Genomic DNA, 24,384 nt, shown 5'->3' on the forward strand with positions numbered 1-24,384 from the left:
TGGAATTTTTGGACCTTGTACGGACAGGTTAACCTTTTCGTAACACATAATTTAGACGATGTTTGCATTCAAATTCCCTGATGATGTTACCAGTCCGGAGCAGTATATTCGCTGATGGGCTAAAAATAGTGATAGCCATGGCCACCGACGGCCTTCTTGTCCCTATCGGTCCTCTTATGGCTTCCCACCACCATGCAAAGAATCTCTTTCCTTTCCCTTTCTTCCCCCATTGTGTCTGTTGATGAGTACAGGCCGGCCATTTTAGAAGTAAGAATTGCACTTTATAATGGGAGGCGCGTACACGCAATAGTATATATATGCGGTATACACAAGAACTTCTTCTTCTTCTTCTTTTTTTTTGACGAATTCTTTTTTAAAATGCTAACTTAAGTTTGTCCATAATCTAATAATTATTACTTGTTGCAAAACTCATTAAGTACCTAATCTACATGAATTTACCAAGTTTTTGTCCCTTTTTTTTTTCCGTTCTGTAGTCTCAACAAAATTGAGCGTGTAAAATGAGAAAGATTATTAGTGTTTGCCATGAAGGGTGGCATGATAATCATATTTTTCATATGGTGAAAAATGCGGCACCTCGACATTTAGCTCTCCGAGTCCAAAGTCCATCAACTGGCATGATTTCCTAACCGAACGTTGACTACAACCATTGAAATACAGGAATTCAATACGTGGAACCAACTACAAATAGATATGCGGCTGCAATACAAACCGAATCTGATGAGAAGCAACAGCGTCATAATTTCCTTTATTTCCCTGTGCTTCAGATGGATCCATTTTCCAGCCACCATTTTCAAACTTATTAATGGATCAGTAAGAGCAGACAAAAGCATTACCTGCAACATTTAACAGAGTAATTTGGGAGTTGTTATTTGTTTATGATGACAACACGGGAACATAATTATACTACTTGGTACTGATGACGGTTAATTAGAAAACTGAAGCATATTTAAATGTATAGTCCGACCGTCCGAGTACGAGGCAAGTAGTTTAATTGAATGGGCATTAGATAAAACCTAGTACCTGGGCCAAGTATGATAAAAACAAGAATGCATGACCTGGGACGCTCGGACAATAAAGGTTCATTATCCAGGAAAGTAACTCATGGGCCATACGCTCCATGGGAATTAGGTTAATGTCACGATCGCCCCTGTGTAGACAAAAAAAAAAAAAAAAAAAAAGAATTGGCTAACCCGTAATGTCCCCCTCTATGGCTTTATTTGGGTATCCTTTTGAACATAAAGGATCTGCCATTTATTTTTGTTTTTACCCTGCTCATCCTTTTTTTTTTTTTTTTTGTGTGATGCATTGGAAGAGGTCATAAATCATTAAATATCAAGAAAAACGATGAAAGGGCTAATCCTAGCATGTCAACTCCTAACAGTTCTCTTAGCTCTCATTAACAATTTGCAACCCTCTCGTACCATGAATACTTTGTTTGGCAGTGGAGGAGTTTGGATGCAAACGAGTCGAGTTTACTCAAGTAAACTTGATCAGTCAAAGTTTGAATTCAAATTCGCATTGTTAGAATTCGACTTCGAGTTCAAACAGTTCACACAATTCGAACTCGAATTTAATATATAAAACTTAAAAGTGTGTTGAATTTAATTGCACGTGTGCGCACGCACACACACATCTATCAATTTTTTTTATTTATTAGTGTGAAATATCTATTTTATCCCTTGTTTAAAATTATATAAAATATAAATTTATATTTCTTAAACTTGATTAGGTTCGAATAATATTTTCTTAAATAATATTTTGCTTGTTTCATAAACATGTCTTTCAATCAACTTTTTCATTTTTATACTAAAATCACTTTTTTTCTCGTATGTATCGTCATATCACAAAAATTACTATAATAACTATTTTAAATAATATATCGAATAATCACCTATCCAAACACACTAATGTAACATGCTCCCTCATCATGTTCCAAGTTCTAAAATAGGTCTAGGTAGAAACAGGATGAATTCAATTACGGAGAAGATACATGGCTTCATGTATGATAAATACATAAGGCAAATTTTTAGTACTTACGAAGTGAACATAATCCGAAATTAATAATTGACAGTTCAATAGCTAGGCGACATATAATTGAATATAATTTATGCGTTACTACCACAGTGCAAATATTTGTAGTTTTGGGAACAAAAACCGACCTGAATCTAGTTTTATATGTACTTCCCTTCGAGTTCTATGTATAGCTTAGGTGACCACACAATCAATTGGTTCCATTGATCATACTTCCGAGTTCTGTTCGATCGGGACCATCATCCATGTTCAAATAATTTGCTTTTACATTTTTTATTTATTATTTGGGCGGTTTGCATTGAGCCTCACTGCCCCGGCAACAGTTTGTCATTGAAGTCGTGATATTTGCCATCTCATTTCTAGTATCATTTTTGCTCCCATTCTCAAAATCCCAAAATGAAATTTGGATTGTGATTTTTTTATAAAAAGTTTTAATATTTTTCGTGAACACATTTTTTAATCATTTTTTTATCTCACATACATCATATTATTATCATATATATATATAATATTTTTTTATAAAAACTCCTAAAAATAGTAATCCTGTTATCAATCCAAACTGGGTAAAAAGGAGAATAACAATTCATAAGCAGTCCCCATAAGATCTTGTCCTCTCACAAGGACATGATGCTGAAGACAAAATAGAACGCAGAATTTGAATTTCCCACACCAACGACGTCGTGCCTTGTTCCTATAGGAACTATGCCCCACAAGTGAGAGAAAGAAAGAAAGTAAACGTCAAAAAGGTAAACAGTAGTATAATGGAGGGGACACGACACCGACCTGACTCCCCAGTCTCTTTCCTCTGCAGTCTCCACTCCTCCTGATGCCTTTCGAAGACAAAGTACAACCCAGAAAAAATCAAATGCTAGTAGTAGTAGCGTGTTAAACCACTGGGCCTCGATGGCCACATAGAGGGGTTTAAGTACCTTTTTGGGCTGTAACTAAGGGTTCAAATCTTATTTGGAGCGTAAAAATTTAAAAGTTGTGTCAGAGTACTTCCTTGATCTAGTTGGGTCTGTATACTCACTAGCCCTTAGCTTTCTTAGGTTTCCCCTCCCCCTAGATTAGAATAGAGTAGGTTATACAAATGTATTTTTGCTGATAAAAAAAAAGTAGTAACGTGTTAACTCCAAAAAGAAAAAAGAAAAAAAAAAAGAAAGAAGCAATTTCTTTGTGGTGTAGTATTTTCTTTTCCAAAATAAAAAAAAACTCGCAAACCAATTTTATTAGCATCTCACTGACGTCATCACTCAGCAGTCTCTCACTTGAACTAAAAGTCTAAAAGACCTCCATTTGGACCCTGCCTGAGTAGAACCCCAAAAAATATCTATAAACAAATAAATCAAGAATTCAAACCCACAGGAGAAATTTTCAAACTTTAAAAAGAAGACCCATAAAAAGACTGATCTATCTTCAGACTACTGTTGGTCGGAGCTCAGGAGAAGCAGGGAAAGAAGGGGGGATACATTTATCCTTCTGTAATTACTACTTTCTAACTGGAAAAAAAAAAAAGAAAAGAACTTGGCGCTGGCAGAAATGGAGGCAGCAGTACTGGATAAGATAATAGAGAGATTAATAGAAGTCCGATCCTCAAAGCCAGGGAAGTTGGTGCAGCTCTCCGAGTCGGAAATCAAGCAGCTTTGTACTGTCTCCCGTGATATTTTCAAGGAACAGCCTAATCTTCTTGAACTTGAAGCCCCCATCAAGATTTGCGGTAATGAATAAATTTCATCTTTCTCTCTCTTCTTTGCCATACATCTGTTGCTGTATTGATTTGATCTTATGTGAATGCATTCCTCACGAATGTGCATGTTAATGTGGGATTATACAACACTGAACTTCGCCCCACCCACCCCCCCCCCCCCCCAAAAAAAAGAAAAAAAAAGAGGTTCGTGTCTTTGGTGGTTTCCATTTCTAATCTGTTTTATGGTGTCTTTCTTTGGCCTATTATTTATCAGTTTTACTCTTTTCTCGTGGAATATAAGTGATTCTTTTCATTTTTGGTTATTCATTTTAAATTCTAGTTTTTGCTCTCTATCTTGTTTTAAATGTTGGTTTGTGCTTTTATGAGGGTTAATCGTCTGATTGGCTCTCAGGGGTGAGCAATTCGCCTACTTTTTAATCCTTCTTTTTATTTCTTAGAAATTGTAGTTTCCTCAAAATTTTGGCATTATTCATTTTTCTGAAACTGCTTGCAAGTATTTGTCTTCCTGGGGTTCTGGAATCTTTGCATTTGATGTCTTGCTTGTCATAGATAAATGAAAGCTGCTTTGAAAGGCTACTATAAGCTTACAATTATGGAATTTGAAGATAAGTTTTAGCTTTTAAAAAGCATGTGCAAATGTATGTGTATCCGGGATGGAGCAAATAATCAACCAATAGGCTAAAAGATTAGTACTTTTTTTTTTTGCAGTAAAAAAAATTAACATGTAAGAATAATGAGAGATGATCTCCTTATGAAAAAAGTTACGACCAAAGTAATACAGATAGTGTTCTTTATCTAGCAAGAGTGGGACAACCCCTCAACTTTTGGTAGAGAAATCTTTTGCAATCAATTACTTTACATATACATTGAACAGCATATCATATATACCTCAGATATCTGTTGTCCCCTTCTTGTTGAGAAAACTTATGGGATGTGAGAAATGCCAGAATCATCATATCCGAGTACATGCCTCACAAAAAAAAACAGCTATTATGTCTTCTATCTGTAGACAGCTTAAAGACTCTAGAATGTGTAAATGTGGTAGTAAGCGTCTGACAGTAACATGCTTTGTTTTGGTTGGGTTCATTTCAATCTTGTCATCTGGTTGGCGTCCTACATGTTCCTAACAATGTGTAAAAATACATATGCGCACTGGTGAGGCATGACTGAATGGCAAATCTTCCACGTATAATGAGGATCAGATAGTTAACTTGCTGCTGGATATACGTGAGTTTGTTTGGATAAGAGTTTATTTGGATGATTTATTTGAGATATTTACTGTAGCACTTTTTGTGATGTGATGTGTGTGAGATAAAAAGGTGATTGGAAAGATAAAAAGGTGATTGGGATTTGTGAGGCAAAATTTTTTTTTCCAAATTCTCTCTATCCAAACAAACTCAGTGTTGTCCTTGTTTATTTGCTGTTGGCTGGCTGGAATTATTATGGTGAAGTTATCACCTTTATCCTTTGAGATTTGAGGTCTCCATGTTTTGATTAATGGGGTACACATGCTTAAGAATGGTTTGCTTGCATTGGCTCATTAGCTATTGGTTGTATAAGATTCTTTGAAATTCAGTGTATTGCGTGAGTCAATGTAGAACCATTTTGACCATGCTTGTTCCAGTGGATGTTGCAATATGAAATGCATCTCTATTTGTTTTTAGTATATTAACTCCATTGCATGTCAGCGTATCAAATTGACTCATAAACAATTAAAAAAAACTATTATTTTTACCAATTCTGACACTATTAGAGATTAAGTTGGATACCACTTTTGGTATATCTGAAACTACTCACTGGGAATCTTCCTTCCACTGCGACATGATGGTCTATTGCCTAATCTGTACATTTTTCCTTTCTGGTTTCAGGTGACATTCATGGACAGTACAGCGATCTGTTAAGGCTATTTGAATATGGGGGCTTTCCTCCTAAGGCTAATTATCTATTTTTAGGCGACTATGTAGATCGTGGCAAGCAAAGCTTGGAAACAATATGCCTTTTGTTGGCCTACAAAATCAAATATCCAGAAAATTTTTTCCTTCTAAGAGGAAATCATGAATGTGCTTCTATTAATAGGATATATGGGTTTTATGATGAATGTAAGCGTCGGTTCAATGTAAGACTGTGGAAAGCCTTTACAGAGTGTTTTAATTGGCTGCCTGTTGCCGCACTAATTGATGACAAAATATTGTGCATGCATGGGGGACTCTCTCCTGATCTTACGAATCTGGACCAGATTAGGAACTTACCACGGCCAACTCCAATCCCAGATACTGGTTTGCTTTGTGATTTACTTTGGTCGGATCCTGGTAAAGATGTCAAGGGATGGGGAATGAATGATAGAGGAGTCTCATACACCTTTGGGCCGGATAAGGTGTCAGAGTTTTTGACAAAGCATGATTTGGATCTTGTTTGTCGTGCCCATCAGGTAAAAGATTTCTTCTGCGTTTTTTTCATAATCAACTTGGTTGATAGTTACCGGAGCCCGTTTACTGTTGCAGGTTGTGGAGGATGGTTATGAATTTTTTGCTGACAGGCAGCTCGTTACCATTTTTTCAGCCCCCAACTATTGTGGGGAATTTGATAATGCTGGTGCGATGATGAGCGTTGATGAGAACTTGATGTGCTCATTCCAAATCCTTAAGCCAGCAGAGAAAAAGAATAAATTTATGACGTCTACAAAAATGTGATTGGTTGACTACTTCTCCTAAAATCCAAGGTGACATGAAGCTATTTCTGTTTTTCTTGGAAATCATATTGCATTAGCTTCCATTTTGGTTGAATTGGTGACTTGAATATTTTGCCTCAGTTTTATTTAGTCCCCTTGCCTCTGCATTTGGTGTTGTGATGGTTTTGGGGTGTTTTAGGATCAGTGTTTGGTTATTTTGTCCACAAAGTTTGTCCTTTGATGCCTTAAAATGTATCATGAAATTAGGTTTTACAATTTCAGCCAAGCTATGCTGTAAAATTTTGTTAGGAAGTAATGATCTAATATCAGCAGGTTTACTGCCCTTTTCTTGAGTAATATTTTTGTGGTAAACAATTAAGTTAACTGATTTTGTCAGACTCTGTGTTACTCCGTTTTACTATAAATCCCAAGATTAATGCAATTATCTTGGGTTCGATCTCTTTTCCACACACACAATCTGCTCGAGTAAAGGGTCACTGGTTAGTTAAAATTATGATGAGCGACAGTCAGCTGCTGAACAAGGCTACTTTGGGGAAAAAATAGTTCATCTTCCTGTATATTAGCATCTTATTTTAGGACTGATTTCATTGCCTTCCCCCACCCCCCACCCCACCAAAACCCAAAGGGCACTTTCACCTGACGTCAATTCCCACGCCTCATCCACAACCCACAAATGGAAAAGAGAAATTTTCCTTAGTGGCCTTATAATGTGTGATACTGTAATCTGTTGCAATATGCTGAAAAGAACACTCCCTGGGCCTGTCACAGAATGCAATTAGTTTTTTTTCCCCCAGACAGTAAAATACTGATCTCCCAAAGAAACAGTTTAAAAGAAGGGCAATATTGGTATTACAACTATTTTAACATTGTTATTTTACTTTCACTTTTTAATTTTCTGGCTAAATTAACTCATACTGGCTGGTGTAGAGGCTGATTACAACCAATTGATAGTATCATGATTACACAATATAACATAGATAGAATCTCTTAATATTTTTAAAAAGCCCACGTGATGGCCTATCTCAAAATGGGTGAAAACTGAAAACTGTCAAGTTCATAAGCTTGTAATTGGACTTCCCAGAAAAGGAAACTTTTCATATTGTCTCAACAATTTCCTGGTACTCTGGTTTACATAAAGTTACCTGTCAAGTAGAGCTGTTTGTGTATGATTGACAAACTGTTCTCCTATTAAACCATACAAACTAGAAGTTGAATGGTGGAACCAATAGTCATACAAAGTCCTAAAAGCGATCCCTATAGAGGTCTTAAATGCCGATACATTTCCATGAAATCTTCATTTCGTTGAACTTCTGCAGCTCAACCTTGGGAGCAAGGATATCATTTTATGCTATGAGAATGCCTCAATAACCCTTTATGTCTGTATTTCATGAAAGTTTACTTCTTCAAAATGGATAACTGGTGGGATAATACATATATATCGAGCAGGATGAAGTGGAATGAAGAATGATTACTGGTCATCGTGAAACGATTTACGGATAATGAAGAGGTTTAGGCATGATGAATGATGGAAATCAGTAGTGTTTTTATGTTGAACCTGTAATAGATGAAAGGTTGATCTGCTGCTATTCTTCGCTGGTGAGTTATGCCCATAAATAGATTTATATTTTGGTTGATTACCTCAGAGGATATGAAGATATGCTTTGCTTTAGAGGAGAACTGATCCCATATGAAGCTCTTCAACTTCTTGGTTTAGAACTACTCTAGGATACGGTAGAAGTTCATATTGAGCTCAAATATGGACTAGATGTGTTGCCACTTAATGCAACCAACAAGGTGTCAAATGGCCACTAGAGGTTGATAAACATGCCACACTTAATGAGCATCAACCGAGTTTTAACACATTATCTGCACTTTCAGTTACAGGTATTCATTTTAGTTCTCTTCCAAGCTGTACATGCATCACAACTGTAGATGTGACGCCAAGATTGTCGGTTGAAGTAATGATGCTGGTCTAGCATCTAAAGTTATGGTCTTGCCTCGGCGGTTACACAGTAGGGTAATTCTGGGTTATCTCTGAATAATACTAATAAGAGATTGCCAAGTTTGCGCTGAGGATATGTTTGTTGGCATCCTTGTGAAATATGTAGAATATATCATGTGAATACCTGAAAAAAAAAAAACCAGGCTGATAATAAGATGACAAATTTGGGCTTTCTGTCTAGTCTCTTATATATAATATATGCGTGTGCACGTGCGCGCGCGCGCGTGTGTGGTTTTTCTACTGATTTGCTTAACTTTGGAGCCTAGAACATGGTGATACATGGTCTGAAAATGTGATGGTAGCCAATGAATGTCGTTAAATCTCATGATGAAATAGCTGTCTCTACTCATTTAACCTATCATCCTTTCTGAATCTTTGTCTGGCTTTTCTTCTGAATCAATCTCAGAACCTAATTTATTCAAAACTGCAAGCATCAAATGGTTCATCACCAAAACTGCCGAATTTGTGCAATTGACAACTTTCTATCTTGAAGGTATTCAACGTTTAGAGTCGAAGAGTTCTAGGCATGGCTTTGGAGACCTCTTACCAAGAGCCAGAAACTGTACGCCATGGCCTCTTTCCTCCAAGTTGTTTAGCGTGTGCTTAAATTAAATGTTGGCTGAAGATTCACAACTTCGGTTGCGGGGAGGAATGCGGTTTGAAGTGGCATAGTTGCATAGCTTCTCTCATAGTAGCTTTCACCTTTTCACCTGAGAGTATGGTTCATGTATATATAGTTCACTTCTGAATTACTATGTTCTTGAATTCAAATCATTGGAATTGAATGTGAAAGCTGGCATCTTGTGCCAGAATCCAACCAGGCTGGGATTTTCTGACAGTTGATTCGTGTGTAATCTATCAAGTGGTACCTTGTTCTGGTTTGTAACCGGGCAAACTTTAATATTCGAAGTTGTTGGCCTCTGAGATGCCAAGATTCTTGTGGGGGCGGTCCGGTTGCCTGTTAATTGGGTCAACTTCTGATAATGGGCAGCTGACATTTAAGAGGTTAAGTGTAGTTTTGCAAAGAGAAAATACTAGGCAGTCGGAAGTCGGAACAAAGTTTCAAAATTCATTTTAGTCTGGGAAACACAGAGTTTAACCACCAATGCTGGTGATTGATGTTTTAATTCTTACGAACCCGTAGGTTACTCTCCTATAATGTTAAAGTATTTAGTTGGACTTGGAAGAAAGCATGCTAGGTTTAAATATCTATTTGTCTAAGGTAACATGACTTTGACCCTAAGACGTGAATTATGTAAAGGGATAATTTTAGAAACCTCAGGACAGGTTTCTAATTATTTCACTGGCCTTCCTCTAATTTTGAAAATTATACTAATTGAGATTTATTACCTTATAACATTTAGGTCCAATAAATAATTAAAAAATGATATTATGAGAAAGAAAATAATATGATTCCATCAGTATCTGTCATCTACCATATTATTTAAGTAATCTAATACTAGGATAAACATTGAAGAAATTACTAAAATGTGTTATTTATTATTAAGGATCAAATCACATATAGTATCAAAAAATAATATATCATTTTATATATTTTACTTAATATAAGATTCAAATTACTCTTTTCAATTACGAATTCATTATCAAACATGATCAACAGCAGATAATTAAAAAAATCTATAACCCAAACATTACAAAAAGCTAACTTTAATACCATAAAAATTTTAGTAACTAATTTTAATATGTTGACAAGAATATTTATGATGTTAAAGTTTGTTTTCTGTAATATTTTTGTTGCAAAATTTTCATTATTTATTGTTGATCATGTTTGATATTTGATATGTAACTGAAAATAATAATTTGGATCTTGCATTGAGTGAAAAATATAAAATGATATACTATGTTTTAATGTTATATGTGATTTGATCCCTAGTGATAAACAACAAGTTTTATTATTTTTCTTTAATGTGTAGATTGGTATTAAAATAACTAAATGATGTAAGCAGATGAAGGGCAATGATGAAATCATATTATTTTTTTTCTTCTAATATCACTTTTTAATTACTGATTGGAGCTAAATGTTATAAAATAATTAATCTCAAAGAATGCTAGTGTAATTTTTGAATCTTAAAGAGAGACTAGCGAAATAGTCAGAAATCTCAGGGGAAGTTTCTAAAATTATCCCTTATGTAAAAGGTAAAAAAAAAAATCTTCTAATCTTGATTGAATTTACATCAATGCCTTTTTTAATGGAGTTGTCACTAAGGCGAATGAGTGAAAAAGTTATAAGGAGTGACACATGTGTCCTTGTTTGAATTGTTATTTTTTAGAGTTGTTATAAAAAAAAAATTTTGTATTATATCGATTTAATATATGTGAAATGAAAAAATGACTAAAAAATGTATTTACAAAAAATGTATAAATCTTTTGAAAAAAAAAGTATTCCAACTACATAATGATTGGATTAGCATTTAAAGCGTAAGGCTTAGTTTGGGAGTTTAGGATAGAAAAGAAGAGAAGGAAAAACTTAAGTTATGAGAGAAGAGAAGAAAATAAAAGGAATAGTTATGTTATTTGAGAGTTTGAGAATCAGTGGAATGATTTTGAATGTAAAAGTCATTAAATATTTGTTCAAAATCATTTTAAGGACAAAATAGGCATTTTGAAAAATATTTAACAAGTTTCCTCAAAATTTCTTTCCATTTCCGTCCAATTTGGGAGGAAAAGTTTTAACTATTATTCATTCTGTTAAAGCCTTCCATTTTTTTTTTCTTTTCTTTCTTACTAAAATCTAGCAAACAAAGGAAAACTAAACTTTCTCTTCTTTCCCTTTCTTTTCTGTCCAAATCCTCAACTCCCAGACGAAGCCTAAAGCTGCCAGCTGCCACTTTTCTGTGCATTTGTTTTTCCAATTCTTCTTCTCTTTCTTGAGTGAGTAGAGACCCCGCCCCTTTCCTTTAATGCACGAGCAATGCTGAAGAAATGCAAAAGTAAAAAGTCGCAATAAGAAACTCATATCAACTATGCGATTTGAGTGACCAACTACCATTTGGGTTGTGATCATCACAAAAAATTTTAAGTCTTAATGGAATGGGAGGTGAAGGAGATTCAAACATTTCCTCCCATTATATGTCACAATATATTCTTTAAATTCATATCCTTGTCTTCTATTATTTGTCACAATATGTTTTTTAAATCCACATAAGTGCATAATGTTAATTGCCGTCGAGAGTAAAGTAAATAAGTAACAAATGATTAAGAAAAAACTATGCCGTATGAGCTCTTAAAATAGGAGTACCCCATAAATATATATCTTTACTATACTAAAGGTGGGAGTTTGGGTTGCTACAGTAAAATTGGGCTGGTTATAGTGTGATTGTGGTGACTTTGAGGGATATGTTGGTCGTTTGTCATTCGGTGACTTTTATATATTTAGCCGCATATAGGCTGCTCGTATCACGGGCACCTGTACTGCATCGTGCATGGTTTATAAGCTACGTGTAATCTTTTGTTCCCACTGCACACTATTCTATGATTTGCTGGAAATTTGCTCCTGTCCGCGTGTTCCTTGCGGTACACTTGTGTATCTACTAGCCTGTAGAAATCTCAGCTCTGAAGATAAATAACTCTAAAGATAGGCCGTGCATGTATTGGGTTTTCCTGACTGCATCATGCATGGTTTATAAGTTACGTGTAATCTTTTGTTTCCACTGCACACTGTTCTATGATTTGCTGGAAATTTGCTTCTGTCCGCGTGTTCCTTGCGCTGCACTTGTGTATCCACTGGCTTGTAGAAATCTCAGCTCTGAAGATAAATAACTCTAGAGATATGCCATGCATGTATTGGGTTTTCCTGATTTTTTACGCACCATTCTGTGCTTAAATCTTTCCGACTTTTTCGTATTTCTTTTTCGCTCACAGGCAACCCTTTTTCCCAGTCGAAAGCTTCCATTGTCTGATTTTGCGAGGTGAGGTCTGTGGTTTATTTCTACCTTTCCGTGGTTTTGTTGTTGTACTGAAAGGCTTAATGAGTCGAAGTGTTTGCGTGATTTTTTACGCACCATTCTGTGCTTAAATCTTTCCCACTTTTTCGTATTTCTTTTTCGTTCACAGGCAACCCTTTTTCCCAGTCGAAAGCTTCCATTGTCTGATTTTGCGAGGTGAGCTCTGTGGTTTATTTCTACCTTTCCGTGGTTTTGTTGTTGTACTGAGAGGCTTGATGAGTTGAAGTGTTTACATGATGATAATAGTTCCGTGCACCATGTTCATGAATATGTTATGGATTCTTGCTGGCATATTAGACGTTCATAATTATATCATTTGCTTTTTCTTGCGGTGCACTTGTGTATTCACTAGCTTGTGGAAATCTCAGCTCTGGAGATAAATAACTTTAAAGATATGCCGTGCATGCATTGGGTTTTCCTGATTTTTTAAGCACCATTCTGTGCTTGAACCTTTGTCGACTTTTCGTATCCGCCTGGTTTATGAACTACGTGTAGTTTTCTCTTTTCACGGCACGCTATTCTATCATTTGCTTCTTCTTGCTTCTATCCTATACAAAGCCTGCTCTAGATCCTTTAGCTCACGCTAGCGTTCTTTGGTAGCTGCAAGAGTGAGTCCTTCATTGTTGTTCCCTTGTAGTTTTACTTCTTTTTCCTTGCTCTAACTTTACCCACAATTCGGTCTATCGTTTGCATTTTCTTACTGCCATGGTATACAGAGCCTTCTCTGGATTCTTTAGCTGACTCCGGCGTTCTGTGGTAGCTGCAAGAGTGAATCCTTGCCACTTTTTCGTATGTTTTTCCTTTTTCTCAGAGACAGCCTCTTTTTCAATTGAAAACTTCCATTATCTGATTGTGCAATGTGAGCTCTGTGCTTTATTTCAGCCTTTCCCTGGTTTGGTCCTTGTAATCAAGGGCTTAATAAGCCGTTCACGTGAGTATCTGGATTCTTTAGCTGACGCCAACGTGTTGTGTTAGCTACAAGAGTGAGTCCTTGCCACTTTTTTGTGTGTTTTTTCTTTTTCTCGGAAATAGCTTCTATTTCCAATTAGAAATCGAGTTTTGTCCTTTATTTCTGCCTTTATGTGGTTTTGTCCTTGTAATCAAAGGCTTAATAAGTCGTTCGGGTGGGCATAGTAGTTCGGTGAATCAAAAGTTATAGTCATACTCTTATTGAAACCTTCTTACTTGTGTATAGCGTTTGTTTCATGGGCCGTCGGCGGAAATATGTGAGCTTGGAAGAAGCAAATAGAGAGAGGAATGCAAAGAGACGGCAGCGACGTGCCAATGCGAGTGCTAATGACAATTCTGGCAAATACCAAGGTGTGTATGCTATGGTTACGAATGCACGTAGCATATGTGAGCTGTGCACAATAAGAACACTGTGTTATGTCAATTCATGTATTAGTTGCCCTGGTGTATTTAGCAGGGATTACTCTTTTTTGATAATGCTTCGATTCTAGCTGATTTGTCGAGGTTTGATAAAGTTATGATTGGTATGAGAAATGCTAGGTTTTAGAGGTATTAATTGTGCTGATACAAGGATCAATGAAATATTTATTCCACTAAACAGGTACTGCTGCTACAATGGGATTTTCTGTATTTATCGAACAACCTTCCGATGGCCATTCAGCTGTGGAATTGAGATATAAGGGTAAGGTTAGTATAGAGACTGAAGGAGTAAACAATCAAGATGAACAACATGTTACAACGATCTGTTCGCATTCAAAAGGTGGTTCTATCGGTCATGCAAGTAGCAATAGAACAACAGGAGATTGTGCAAAAACAGCAGTTAGAGGAATGCATGAATGTACAGAAGAAACGCGCGTAGACCCAATAGTTTTAGCATCGACTTCTAACAATAGTGTTGCTGGTTATTCAATGGATGCATGCTCAGTGCCTATCATTGCCGATAGTAGTGTTTTGTCTACGCCACCGGGCAAGAAGTGCAGATCAGTTCCACGGGGTGATGCAAGGCAGAAGCGGCGTAAGATGTTAGCAACGGATCCATTGAGCATCATTGTCACCGAACCTGATATATTACCGGATATTCCGGATTGCCAGCATTGTAAAGCTTCTTTGTCACCCACTCAGCAGCAAAGTTTATCTTTTTCCCATTTTGGCAACATGGGCTGTTCGAGAGCTGTATTTTTGAGTTGTGTTCTTTTGACGTGGTGGCTTTGTCTGTCTTTAGCAGCAGCAGCAGCAGCAGCAGAACAAGTTAAGGTGAAAGTGAAAGGAGTTACCTCCATTGCCAAGACTGATGGCAACTTCATTTGTGCTACTTTAGATTGGTGGCCTGAAGACAAATGTGATTATAATCAATGCCCGTGGGGAAAGGCTGGAATCCTCAATTTGGTATAAATCATCATGTTTTAAGCTATCATTCCTTGATGGTTTAAATGCAAAAGAAATTTTAAGAATCCACTTACTAATGGGTTTATGACAAGTTTGCAGGATTTGAAGAACAAGATTCTGGCCAATGCAATAAAAGGTTGGTATGGGTTGCTTTGAATCTGCTTAAACCTGGAGCAAATGAAAGTTGAGATGCTGATCAACTCCGTGTCTAAATTTCTGCAATTCTTTGGCTTGACAAAAATTGAACTGGAAAAAAGAATGAAAAAATTAAAAAGGATGGCAGAAGTCTGAAATGAGAAAATTTACTCCATAAAATAGCGTCTAGCTTAATGTTAGTTTAGGAAACAATTCTACAAGAACTGAGAAGCTATAATTAGATTCTTGTGTCTGTTCCATGATTATTTGTTCTCCATAGTTCTTGCATAGTTTCTATGCTGTATTTTTTTTTTTTGGGAGTAACTCGTAGAAAAGATGGTGGAGCTGTAAATTTATGTGATTAATTTGAAGATGTCGTGGAGAACAAATGAAGGAAAATTGTTGGCATTTGTTCCCTGAATACTGCTTAGGTACATTAGTAGAGGGCAGACAATATCCATGTTTCTGTAGCAAGTAAGTGCTCAAAGACCTTTCATTATGCAAATTGCAGCATTTAATCCTCTTCGGATCAGAATTGGAGGTTCCTTAGAAGATCAAGTCGTCTATAAGGTTGGAACAATGAAGATATGCCCACGTTTTCAGAAACGTAAAGATGGACTGTTTGGATTTAGCAGAGGTTGCCTTCCGATGAAAAGATGGGATGAACTTAATGCTTTGTTCAACAAAACAGGGTATGTTTGTCTGTTTTAACGTATGTTAACACTGTTTCTTGGTATGATAAACAGTCAAAACAAAGAAAAGCTCAAACAGATTCTAATTGATATTTGTTTTGCACAGGCCTTTGGTAACATTTAGCTTGAATGCCCTTATTGGAAGGCAAAACCCAGTAGGCGGTGATACTCTTTGGGCAGGAGATTGGAATGCCCAAAACGCCCGTCATTTTATCAACTATACGATCTTCAAGGGATACAAGATCGATTCTTGGGAACTCGGTAACTTACATTGTGATGCCAATTAAGCCAATGAAACAGACTGGTGTCAATTATTTTTAGTTCTTGTTTTTGCTTGCTCATGGATTGGAACTTGAATTCCCCCATGTAATGAGCATGCCGAATAAGACTTTTTTCTACCACCACAACCCGAATAACCCAGGCATAGATATTTTCATTTAATTGACTAATAGACACATGATTCATCTCCATAATAATGCAAAAAAAAAAATTACAAACTTACGAACCACTACTCCAAAACTCCTATATCAAAACAATTCTTTTATAAATATACTACTATAACACTCGTAAACTCCTACCAGCTACTAGAAAAACTTATCATCAAAAATACTTGAGAAGAAGATGAACAACCATGCACCACACACCATTTAACAAGACATTCCACATTCTTATAGAACAAAACCTCCACTTTTTTTTTTTTTTTTTAACACAGGGGTGTCCGGATCAATTCTTACAGAGCCCGACTAATCCCCTGCGGTCCGGGAGAGGAGGCCTCAAAACCTCCACTCTGATTCACAAAAAAACACACAACATAATAGTTGTCACACGACTACAAACCAAACTGCTAAGTGTCAACTTCAATGCAAATATATGGCACCCATGCATGCACAAACAACACCAATCCTGCCACCGCGCACAAAAACTTGACACGGTTCATCACATTTTGACAACGCAAATATTTAACACTAAACTACCTGCCATCAATTAAATTAGATTAACACAAGTTGGGGCAACCTCGCGCGTAGCGCGAGGCATAAAAAACTAGTAAATATAAATGTCTAAGGCATGGATAGAGTAGATATGTTTAAAGTACTAGTACTATTAAAATTTTGGGATGTCAAATGCTTAAAAGGGTAAGAGTTGAATATGACCGACGCTCAGATAACGAAGGTGGGACTTAATTCCTTCGTTGGGCCGTAGCCATACGTAGGGGTTCAAATTTTATTTACAGTAAAAAAAATTTAAATGTGGTGTCAAAATATTGGTGGTGTCAAAATACCCTTTTAATTTAGTATGATCAGTGTGCCTGCTAGTCCCTAACACAAATCGTTTTAGACTCCCCATCTTTTCTAGTCTAGAATGGAATAGATTATATAACAATTATTGTCTAAAAAAAAAAAAGACTGACACCTTTCCTTCTTGTTCAGGATAGAATAGGTTATCGTCTCGAAAGAATAAAATAAAAAAGGACCGACGCTCAGATATCTAGGAAGAGACAAGAAGATGGCTATGTTTGGATAGCAAATTTTTTCAAATAAATTTTTCGTTTACATCATAAACACATTTTTCAATACACCTTTTTATCTCAGATACATCACATCATAAAAAGTGTTACAGTAATTATTTCAAAAAATTATTTAGAATAATGCTCTCACATACCGATTTCTTCTTCGTCTGTTAATTTTCTTTACCATTTGGCATTTAAACGACTTTACTTACGAGAGCGCCCACTTTGTTGGCCCAAACTTTTTTGAATTTCCATCTCTCTCTCTCTCTTCTCAGTAGGGTTTCAAAATCAAATTGCCAAAAGCAGCAAACTGAAATGATCATCCCCACCCACCCTCCACCCTTCCCACCACCACTTCCTCCTCTTTTTTCCCTTCTCAAATAAATTTTCTAAATTTCCGTTTTTCGAATTATCCGCCCCATGAAGTAAGTAAGAAATTTGCTTTTATCTGTCTGAACCACCAGAAGAGGACAAGCGCTAAACGCCTCATGAATCCGACGGATTCAATAAAAATTCTCTTGGCCGCCAGCGGCGGAGACACCGTCAAGCTCTTTGACGTCTCGGTGGAGCCTCGAGATCCCTGCATTCTCAGCTATGCTCCTTCTTCAGGCTTCCAGGTCAACTCTATCAAGTGGAACCACACCAGTGAGTAGTACTAGTACTGGACTCGTTACTTTTCGCACATTTTTCCTGGGATTTCATTATTGTGAGCTTTTTTTCACCATTTAAAATGACGGGACTGTTTGAAATTGGATATCTCTTGGTAGATTTGGTGGTGGCCAGTGCTGGAGATGATAAGAAAATTTCTCTGTATAGAAAAAATGGGCAGAACTTGGGGACTATTCCACTGGCAGGTACCGATAGTGGCGACAATATTGAGGTACATTTTAATTCTCTCTGCTCCTTTTTTTTTTTTTTTCCAGTTTCCCTTGGGGTTAGATTTAGCGGTTAAGGGAAAAGCTTTCTGGGTTTAGTAGCTCTTTGGTGGTAATTTTCAATGGAATTTCCCCTTCAATGATTCTGCCCCTTTTTCGTTCTATCTGGAGAGGGGCAGCCATCTGTAATTGGATATCACGTTCATTTCTAAAATCTGAGATTCAGTTTGTTGAATTTATTAAATTATCATTCTGAGGATCTTGTTCTAGAAACCTGTGCCGTGCCCTTTTGAAGATTAAAGTTACGTTTCCAATCAAAATATATGAGACTGATGAATGTAATGGTAAAGAGTTCTACTGTAGTTCACTAAAAGCTAACTATTGTTCCCTGTAACTCTAAGCTCTGGCAAGATATTCGTAGCAATGGAAGCTCCCTGGTGTTGCGAAATTTTGTGGTAGTGCAGGATTGGCAGTACTGTGTTGTATGAGAAATTTTCCCTTTCTGTTGATCATAGTAGTGATGGATGAATTATACTATATACTGGACAAGTGATGCTGCCTCTCTTAGTTAACAAAAATGCTGAGGATACTCTGGCTTGAGATTATTTCTATTTGTTATTTCAAAGGTTTTTGAAAATTTTCAATTTGTCATTCTATGTCGCAGGAGAGCATATCCGCCATAAATTTTAGCAATAAAGCTTCTAGATATATTTGTTCTGGAGGCAGTGGTCAAGTTGTTAGAATATGGGATTTGCAGCGCAAACGTTGCATCAAATGGTTGAAAGGTCATTCTGATACCATAACTGGTGTAATCTACAACTGTAAAGATGAGCACTTAGCTTCTATAAGTCTTAATGGTGATCTTATGCTTCACAATCTTGCTTCTGGTGCAAAGGCTGCTGAACTAAAGGATCCAAATGAACAGGTTATTCTCTGATTCAAGTCGTAATTTACTATGAAGCTGGTGAAAGTTAAATATACACTTTGGATCCTTGCATGCATGTACTTTTATTTTCTAATTTTGTAGATTCTCTTTGATAATTTCAAAACCAGGTTCTGAGAGTGCTTGATTATTCTAGGATAAGCAGGCACCTTTTGGTTACAGCTGGTGATGATGGGTCTATCCACCTCTGGGATACCACTGGTCGCAGTCCCAAGGTGTGTTGTATAAACAATTAAATGATGAACTTTTATGGTTGCTTTTATGCTAATGTTCTGGTTCTGTTTTATATTGTATTCAAAGAAAATGAATAATCTGCTTTTGTTCTTGGCTGGTTTGATACTTTCATTGTCACTAGCCATGATCTAATAGCATGAAAGAATTCTGCAAATTGCAATGCTCATATTTTAGCCTTTTCCCGGATATTACTCTCTCTCTCCCCCCCCCCCCCCCGGCCCCCAATCCCCCAAAAAAAAAAAACCGATGTGGACTTCTCGACACACACACACATATAAAATATTTACCTTTATCTGACACGAGCTCTTTGTTGGTTATCACAGGTCTCCTGGTTAAAGCAACATTCTGCACCTACTTCTGGTGTCAGTTTCTCACCATCAAATGATAAGGTACCTTCTCATGATGCTTGTTTGTATATGTCATAGCTAGATATAGCTCTAATCTTTTCTGTGCTTAAGATATTCTGATTTATCTTGACAGATAATTGCTACTGTTGGTTTGGATAAGAAGTTGTATGTATTTGACTCGGGTTCTAGGAGACCTTCATTTTGCATTCCCTACGAGGCACCTTATTCTTCCCTGTCATTCACTGATGATGGATTAACACTGGCAGCTGGAACAAGCAATGGCAGGGTAGTCTTTTATGACGTTCGTGGAAAACCACAACCTTTGACAGTTCTTCGTGCTTATGGCAATTCAGAGGTAATTTCTTTTTGAACTTTTTCTTTTGGATGTCCAATCTACTAGTTCAGAGAGTCTGTTTAATGTGTGGTTTATTTTGCATTCGGTCACCAAAGATACTTTGCATCTTTCTTGTTTTGCTTGAGGTGGTCTTTTTCCACAATACAAGGTCTGGCTTACGTAATCATTATTCCTCTTTGGGCTCATTGCCCCACCAATGCAGCCTTATCCTACGCCTCAAAAGAGAAATTTTGAAGAAAAAGAGAATTGGGTTTTGCTTCTTACCGCTGAATGACAACTGAATGTTGGATAATCAAATCTGTGTAGACATGTATCACTAGCAATATATTCTACCAAATTGGAGGCATTTTAGTTTATCAACATTGAGGTTTGTTTGTAGGTCTGTAGTTCTTCTCAAGATGGTTCTGCTGATCCTGCTTTAGTTATCAAATGCCCCCTAAGAATGAATGCCAGACCAACTTTTAAGATCCTGATGATATTGCAGATAGGGATATTGCTAAAAGTAGTTAAAATAGGAATTGAATAAAGAATTAGAATGCAATGGAACTATGGGACTGTATGAGGATCAGCCTGTGCCTCATCTTTGCAAGTAGTATTGGCAGAGAGAATCTTGACCAAAGCATTTATTAGTTTTGTTATCCAAAGAAAATCCAAATGATCCATCTTAGACTAATGTTTTAACACTACTTCGCTTCATTTGGGATGTTAATGACGCGGTGAAACATTATAACCATAGCTAATCAGTGATTATTGTCTGGAAATACTAAGCTTAACTGGCACATGCAATACACTAATGCATAATGGCAAGCTTATGTAGTGAACAAACATTAACTGGCACATTTACAGAAGTGTTGGGTGATTAGATCCGGGCATGTGGTTCAACTATATTATCATCATATACATGCATGCTGCTATAACTTTCCTATATGGTGTTTATCTAAGTTTTCATTGACAAGAGGTGATTTTTTCCCAGCAGGCTGTCACAAGTCTATGTTGGCAAAGATCAAAACCTGTAATTGTAAATGAAAGCAACTGCACTACTGAATCTGCACTTCTGGGGGGTGCTGTTGAGGACTCAATTCTTATGCCCGATCCACTTCCTTCTGCATCTACAGGAACTTCAGTCTCAACCACAGCTTCAGTGCCTCGAAATTCTGGTCGTTTGGGTACTTTAACAGACTCATTTTCCTTTCTGTCGGGCAGTGGTGCATCTACATCAAGTACACCTGATATATCCACAGCAGACGAAACACCGCTCAGAAGCAGCTTATGGACAGGGGGAAATTTGGCAAGATTACATGCACCTCGTAGTTATAATATCAAGGATGATATGGAGGTCTTTTCTCCGCTTGTGGAAGTACAGCCTATTACTCCTTCACTTGATAAATTCTGGGACGAAAATGAGGGTATGAAAAAGGATCGTGATAAGAAACCATCTTTGGTCTTTCCATCTTCGAAGAGATTCCCTTTTTGTGAGGATGGAGGTAGTGATATGCATCCAATATCTGACTGGAAATCTTCTTCAATTTCCAAGCAGGTTTGCCTTTGATACTAGAGACAATTTTTTTTCCCACTTGATTTAAGTTCTGTGATCAGGAATTTTCAATAAACTGTGCTTTATGTTTGAGTTGTTATGTAAGACATCTGTTTCTCATAAGTTGTTCCAATGTAGTTGAAACTTGGAAGGATACTAAGATCCACAATCTAGTTCTCTCTCTCTCCCTCCCCCTCCCTCCTTGGTTCATCGGTTTAGGGTAAACTAAAAGTAAATCTCTGTACAAAAAATGCTGTTCGGCTACTGGTTGATAGTTGATGACCATCTATTACAGGTTTTTGTCATTATCTAAGCTGAGGTTAGAAACTTGGCATTACTATGAAGGTACCAATTGCATAAGCATCAGTTATCGTTGATTTACACTTTGTTGATGCACATTTACTCTTTAGGGTATAAAACAATTACATTCTGAAATAAAAGTTTTTTTAATGGGATGATTTACTACCTGACATTAAAGGAATCTAGTTTCCAACCTTGTTGATTGATTTGATTTATTTAGACATTGGAAACTTAAAGTCATAAATGATATTGGTCTTGATGCTGCTGAATTTGTTCTCTCTTGTACAGCATTGTTTTCAAAGTTCGAACCTATGAATTACCATATACACGAGCTCTGGGCATTTTTTATGTTTCTGAAAGCAAAATAGCAGTTTTTGTCATTCTCTCTTTGGGGCAGGGGGCTTGGGGGGTGTTGAGGTGGAGGATAAACTCCTCCTAAATCATGTTGCTTCATATGACTGCTAAAATCAGTAAATAGTTGTTCCAACATGTTTGACTAACAATTGGAATAAAATGCATCCCAATGCCTCCCAGATTTATGTATTTTGACTATCTGTTTTAAGCACATTTGATAACTGGGGAATTGAGCATGGCGATTTGATGTTCTTGCCATCTTGTAGGATGATGCCTATTCCACCTTCGCTCAGTTTGCGTCTACCCCTACTGCATCTTCCAGGAGTACTGATGCTTCATCAATTACTCCTCCAGAAGCTTGGGGTGGTGAGAAGATTTCAGATAAACTCAGTCAACTCCGTCAATCAGTTAATATGCCTTCACGTTTTGCAACACTGAATTCTAGCAATGTGACATCAGGATCAATGTTTTCTGGATTACAAGATGTTACTTTAACCACAAGCCAGACTATGGGCTCTTTAATAAGCTCGAGTCTAGGCTTGGCAAACTTGCGTGTTAGAGAAACCTCCACTCAAGAGGCTTCATTTGGATCTTCTGAACATGTTTCCTATACTTCATCGTCTCTTACTCAAGCTATGAGAAGCAGTATAAGTCAGGCTAGCCTTGATTCTCTTGGTCCTTCATTGTCCCTTCCACGAAGGTTTTCTAGTTATGCCGAAAGGATAAGCACTGCTCCATCATTTACAGATGGAACATCTCTTTCAGTGGGTTCTCCAAAAACCAAGAAAACAGGAGCTGAAACAAGGGAAGAGCTTGTGAATAGCTGGTTGGCGAGGTCTGACAAATTATCGACGTCAGAAGCTGGGGTTCTTCCGGCCATGAATGTATGAATGATTAGACTGATTTATGCTTTCTGATTTTAGTTTTGCTCCATGAATTGTGGGTTAAAGAATCATTATGTCATTCTCCCCAAATTGCTTTTCCAGAGAGTGACTGCTCCCTTCATTGCCCTTTAAATGGGTTACATCAGTAAAGTAGTTCCCAGTTTGAAATTTAAGCTGCTTGACTAGTTTTTAATTGACAAAACTTAATACATCTTTCTATTCTATATTTCCTCTTCATATTTTCACAGTTAACCTTTAATCTTGCGGCAGGGTGGGGTTTTGCAATCATTGAGGCCGACAGTGCAGCCGGACTCACAGCAGGGAAGTTCATTTACGCTGCAGCTGTTTCAACGTACCCTTGAAGAGACTCTTTCTTCGTTTCAGAAATCCATTCATGAAGATATGAGGAATCTTCATATAGAAATTTTAAGACAATTTCATATGCAGGAGGTGGGTTTTAGTGCGAGTCTTGTTTATTGCGTTTTCTTGGCTGGCTGTTAACTAATTGTTGGGAATTTCCGGCAGGTGGAAACATCAAGTGTGATGAGGTTGATCCTGGAAAACCAGGCAGAGCTTATGAAAGAAGTTCAATCACTTAGGAAGGAAACACAGCAACTTCGGCAATTATTATGATCACCAGAAAACTTCTTTTTGGTCATTTCTGGTGAAAATATCTTGACTCGCTGCCGTTGTAAGTGACTTTATTCGGTTTTCACATGTGGCAATGTTGTCTTAATAGTAGGAATAGGATTTTTACGTAGACGGTCAGGTATTATTGTGGGTTTTTTCGTTGGGCCAAGGCCTTGTGAATTGTAATGGGGTTACGGGTTGTACGGTGGGATTTGTTGGGGAAAAGATTTACTTGGGAAGAGCTCCCAAGAGTAAATGGCAATTTACTCGCTTTCGACGTGTACAGTTGTGCTTCAACGATTTCACTTTAAACTTCCATCCGAAAAACGTTTGTACAGACAATGTGATCAATTAGCGTCGGATTTCATAGACGTTTGAGGTCTGCAAGGGGATGGATCGGTTTCCAGCATGATTTATTATGTAATGTATGATAATAGTTTCAGTTTGAACCTACATCTTCAGTCTCTGTCGTGCTTCTTTTAATACCAAACAAAGCGTAGTTCCGTATCACGAGTTTCTTTACATTGCACAGGGCCAAAATTCCATGTGTAGAACGCATGGTAGTTGAATTTTTGTATGCAAGGGTATTTTCTTGAAGGCAAGAAATTTGTAGCACTCCAAATCGTTACTCGAAATTATACATGCTACGGCAGGAAGTTATAGCCCTATTAATGCCAGGGGTCTTAGTTGGGTTCTCGTTAGCTTGAGGCAAAATAGATTGTGGAAAATTATAAGTATTGAATTAGTTGTTGGGAAGGTTTTTACGAGTTGTACTAAAAAAATAAGGGTGTTAAAAAGGGCTGGGCACCTAAACTCGTAGCTA

At 37.0% G+C, this 24,384-nt stretch overlaps 2 protein-coding genes across 3 annotated transcripts; both read left to right on the plus strand.

Moving 5' to 3' along the window:
* Positions 1–3,371: 3,371 nt before the first annotated feature.
* On the plus strand, positions 3,372–9,416 carry LOC113761922 (serine/threonine-protein phosphatase PP1 isozyme 4). Its single transcript, XM_027305109.1, has 4 exons — positions 3,372–3,769; positions 5,629–6,188; positions 6,262–6,479; positions 8,945–9,416. Exons 1-3 carry the CDS (start codon positions 3,592–3,594, stop codon positions 6,448–6,450), a joined length of 927 nt encoding a protein of 308 aa, XP_027160910.1. The 5' UTR covers positions 3,372–3,591; the 3' UTR covers positions 6,451–6,479; positions 8,945–9,416.
* Positions 9,417–17,404: 7,988 nt separating this feature from the next.
* Positions 17,405–23,844, plus strand: LOC113763758 (protein NEDD1). Of its 2 annotated transcripts, none has more exons than XM_027307674.1 (10): positions 17,405–17,750; positions 17,873–17,985; positions 18,645–18,905; positions 19,034–19,138; positions 19,481–19,546; positions 19,638–19,859; positions 20,833–21,396; positions 22,314–22,931; positions 23,202–23,381; positions 23,457–23,844. In XM_027307674.1, exons 1-10 carry the CDS (start codon positions 17,594–17,596, stop codon positions 23,562–23,564), a joined length of 2,394 nt encoding a protein of 797 aa, XP_027163475.1. In that variant the 5' UTR covers positions 17,405–17,593; the 3' UTR covers positions 23,565–23,844. The 2 variants fall into 2 exon arrangements, with proteins under 2 accessions (XP_027163475.1, XP_027163476.1); XM_027307675.1 differs by having other exon boundaries at positions 20,836–21,396.
* Positions 23,845–24,384: the final 540 nt, after the last annotated feature.

This window comes from Coffea eugenioides, chromosome 2 (genome assembly GCF_003713205.1).
Source record: "Coffea eugenioides isolate CCC68of chromosome 2, Ceug_1.0, whole genome shotgun sequence".
NCBI lineage: Eukaryota > Viridiplantae > Streptophyta > Magnoliopsida > Gentianales > Rubiaceae > Coffea > Coffea eugenioides.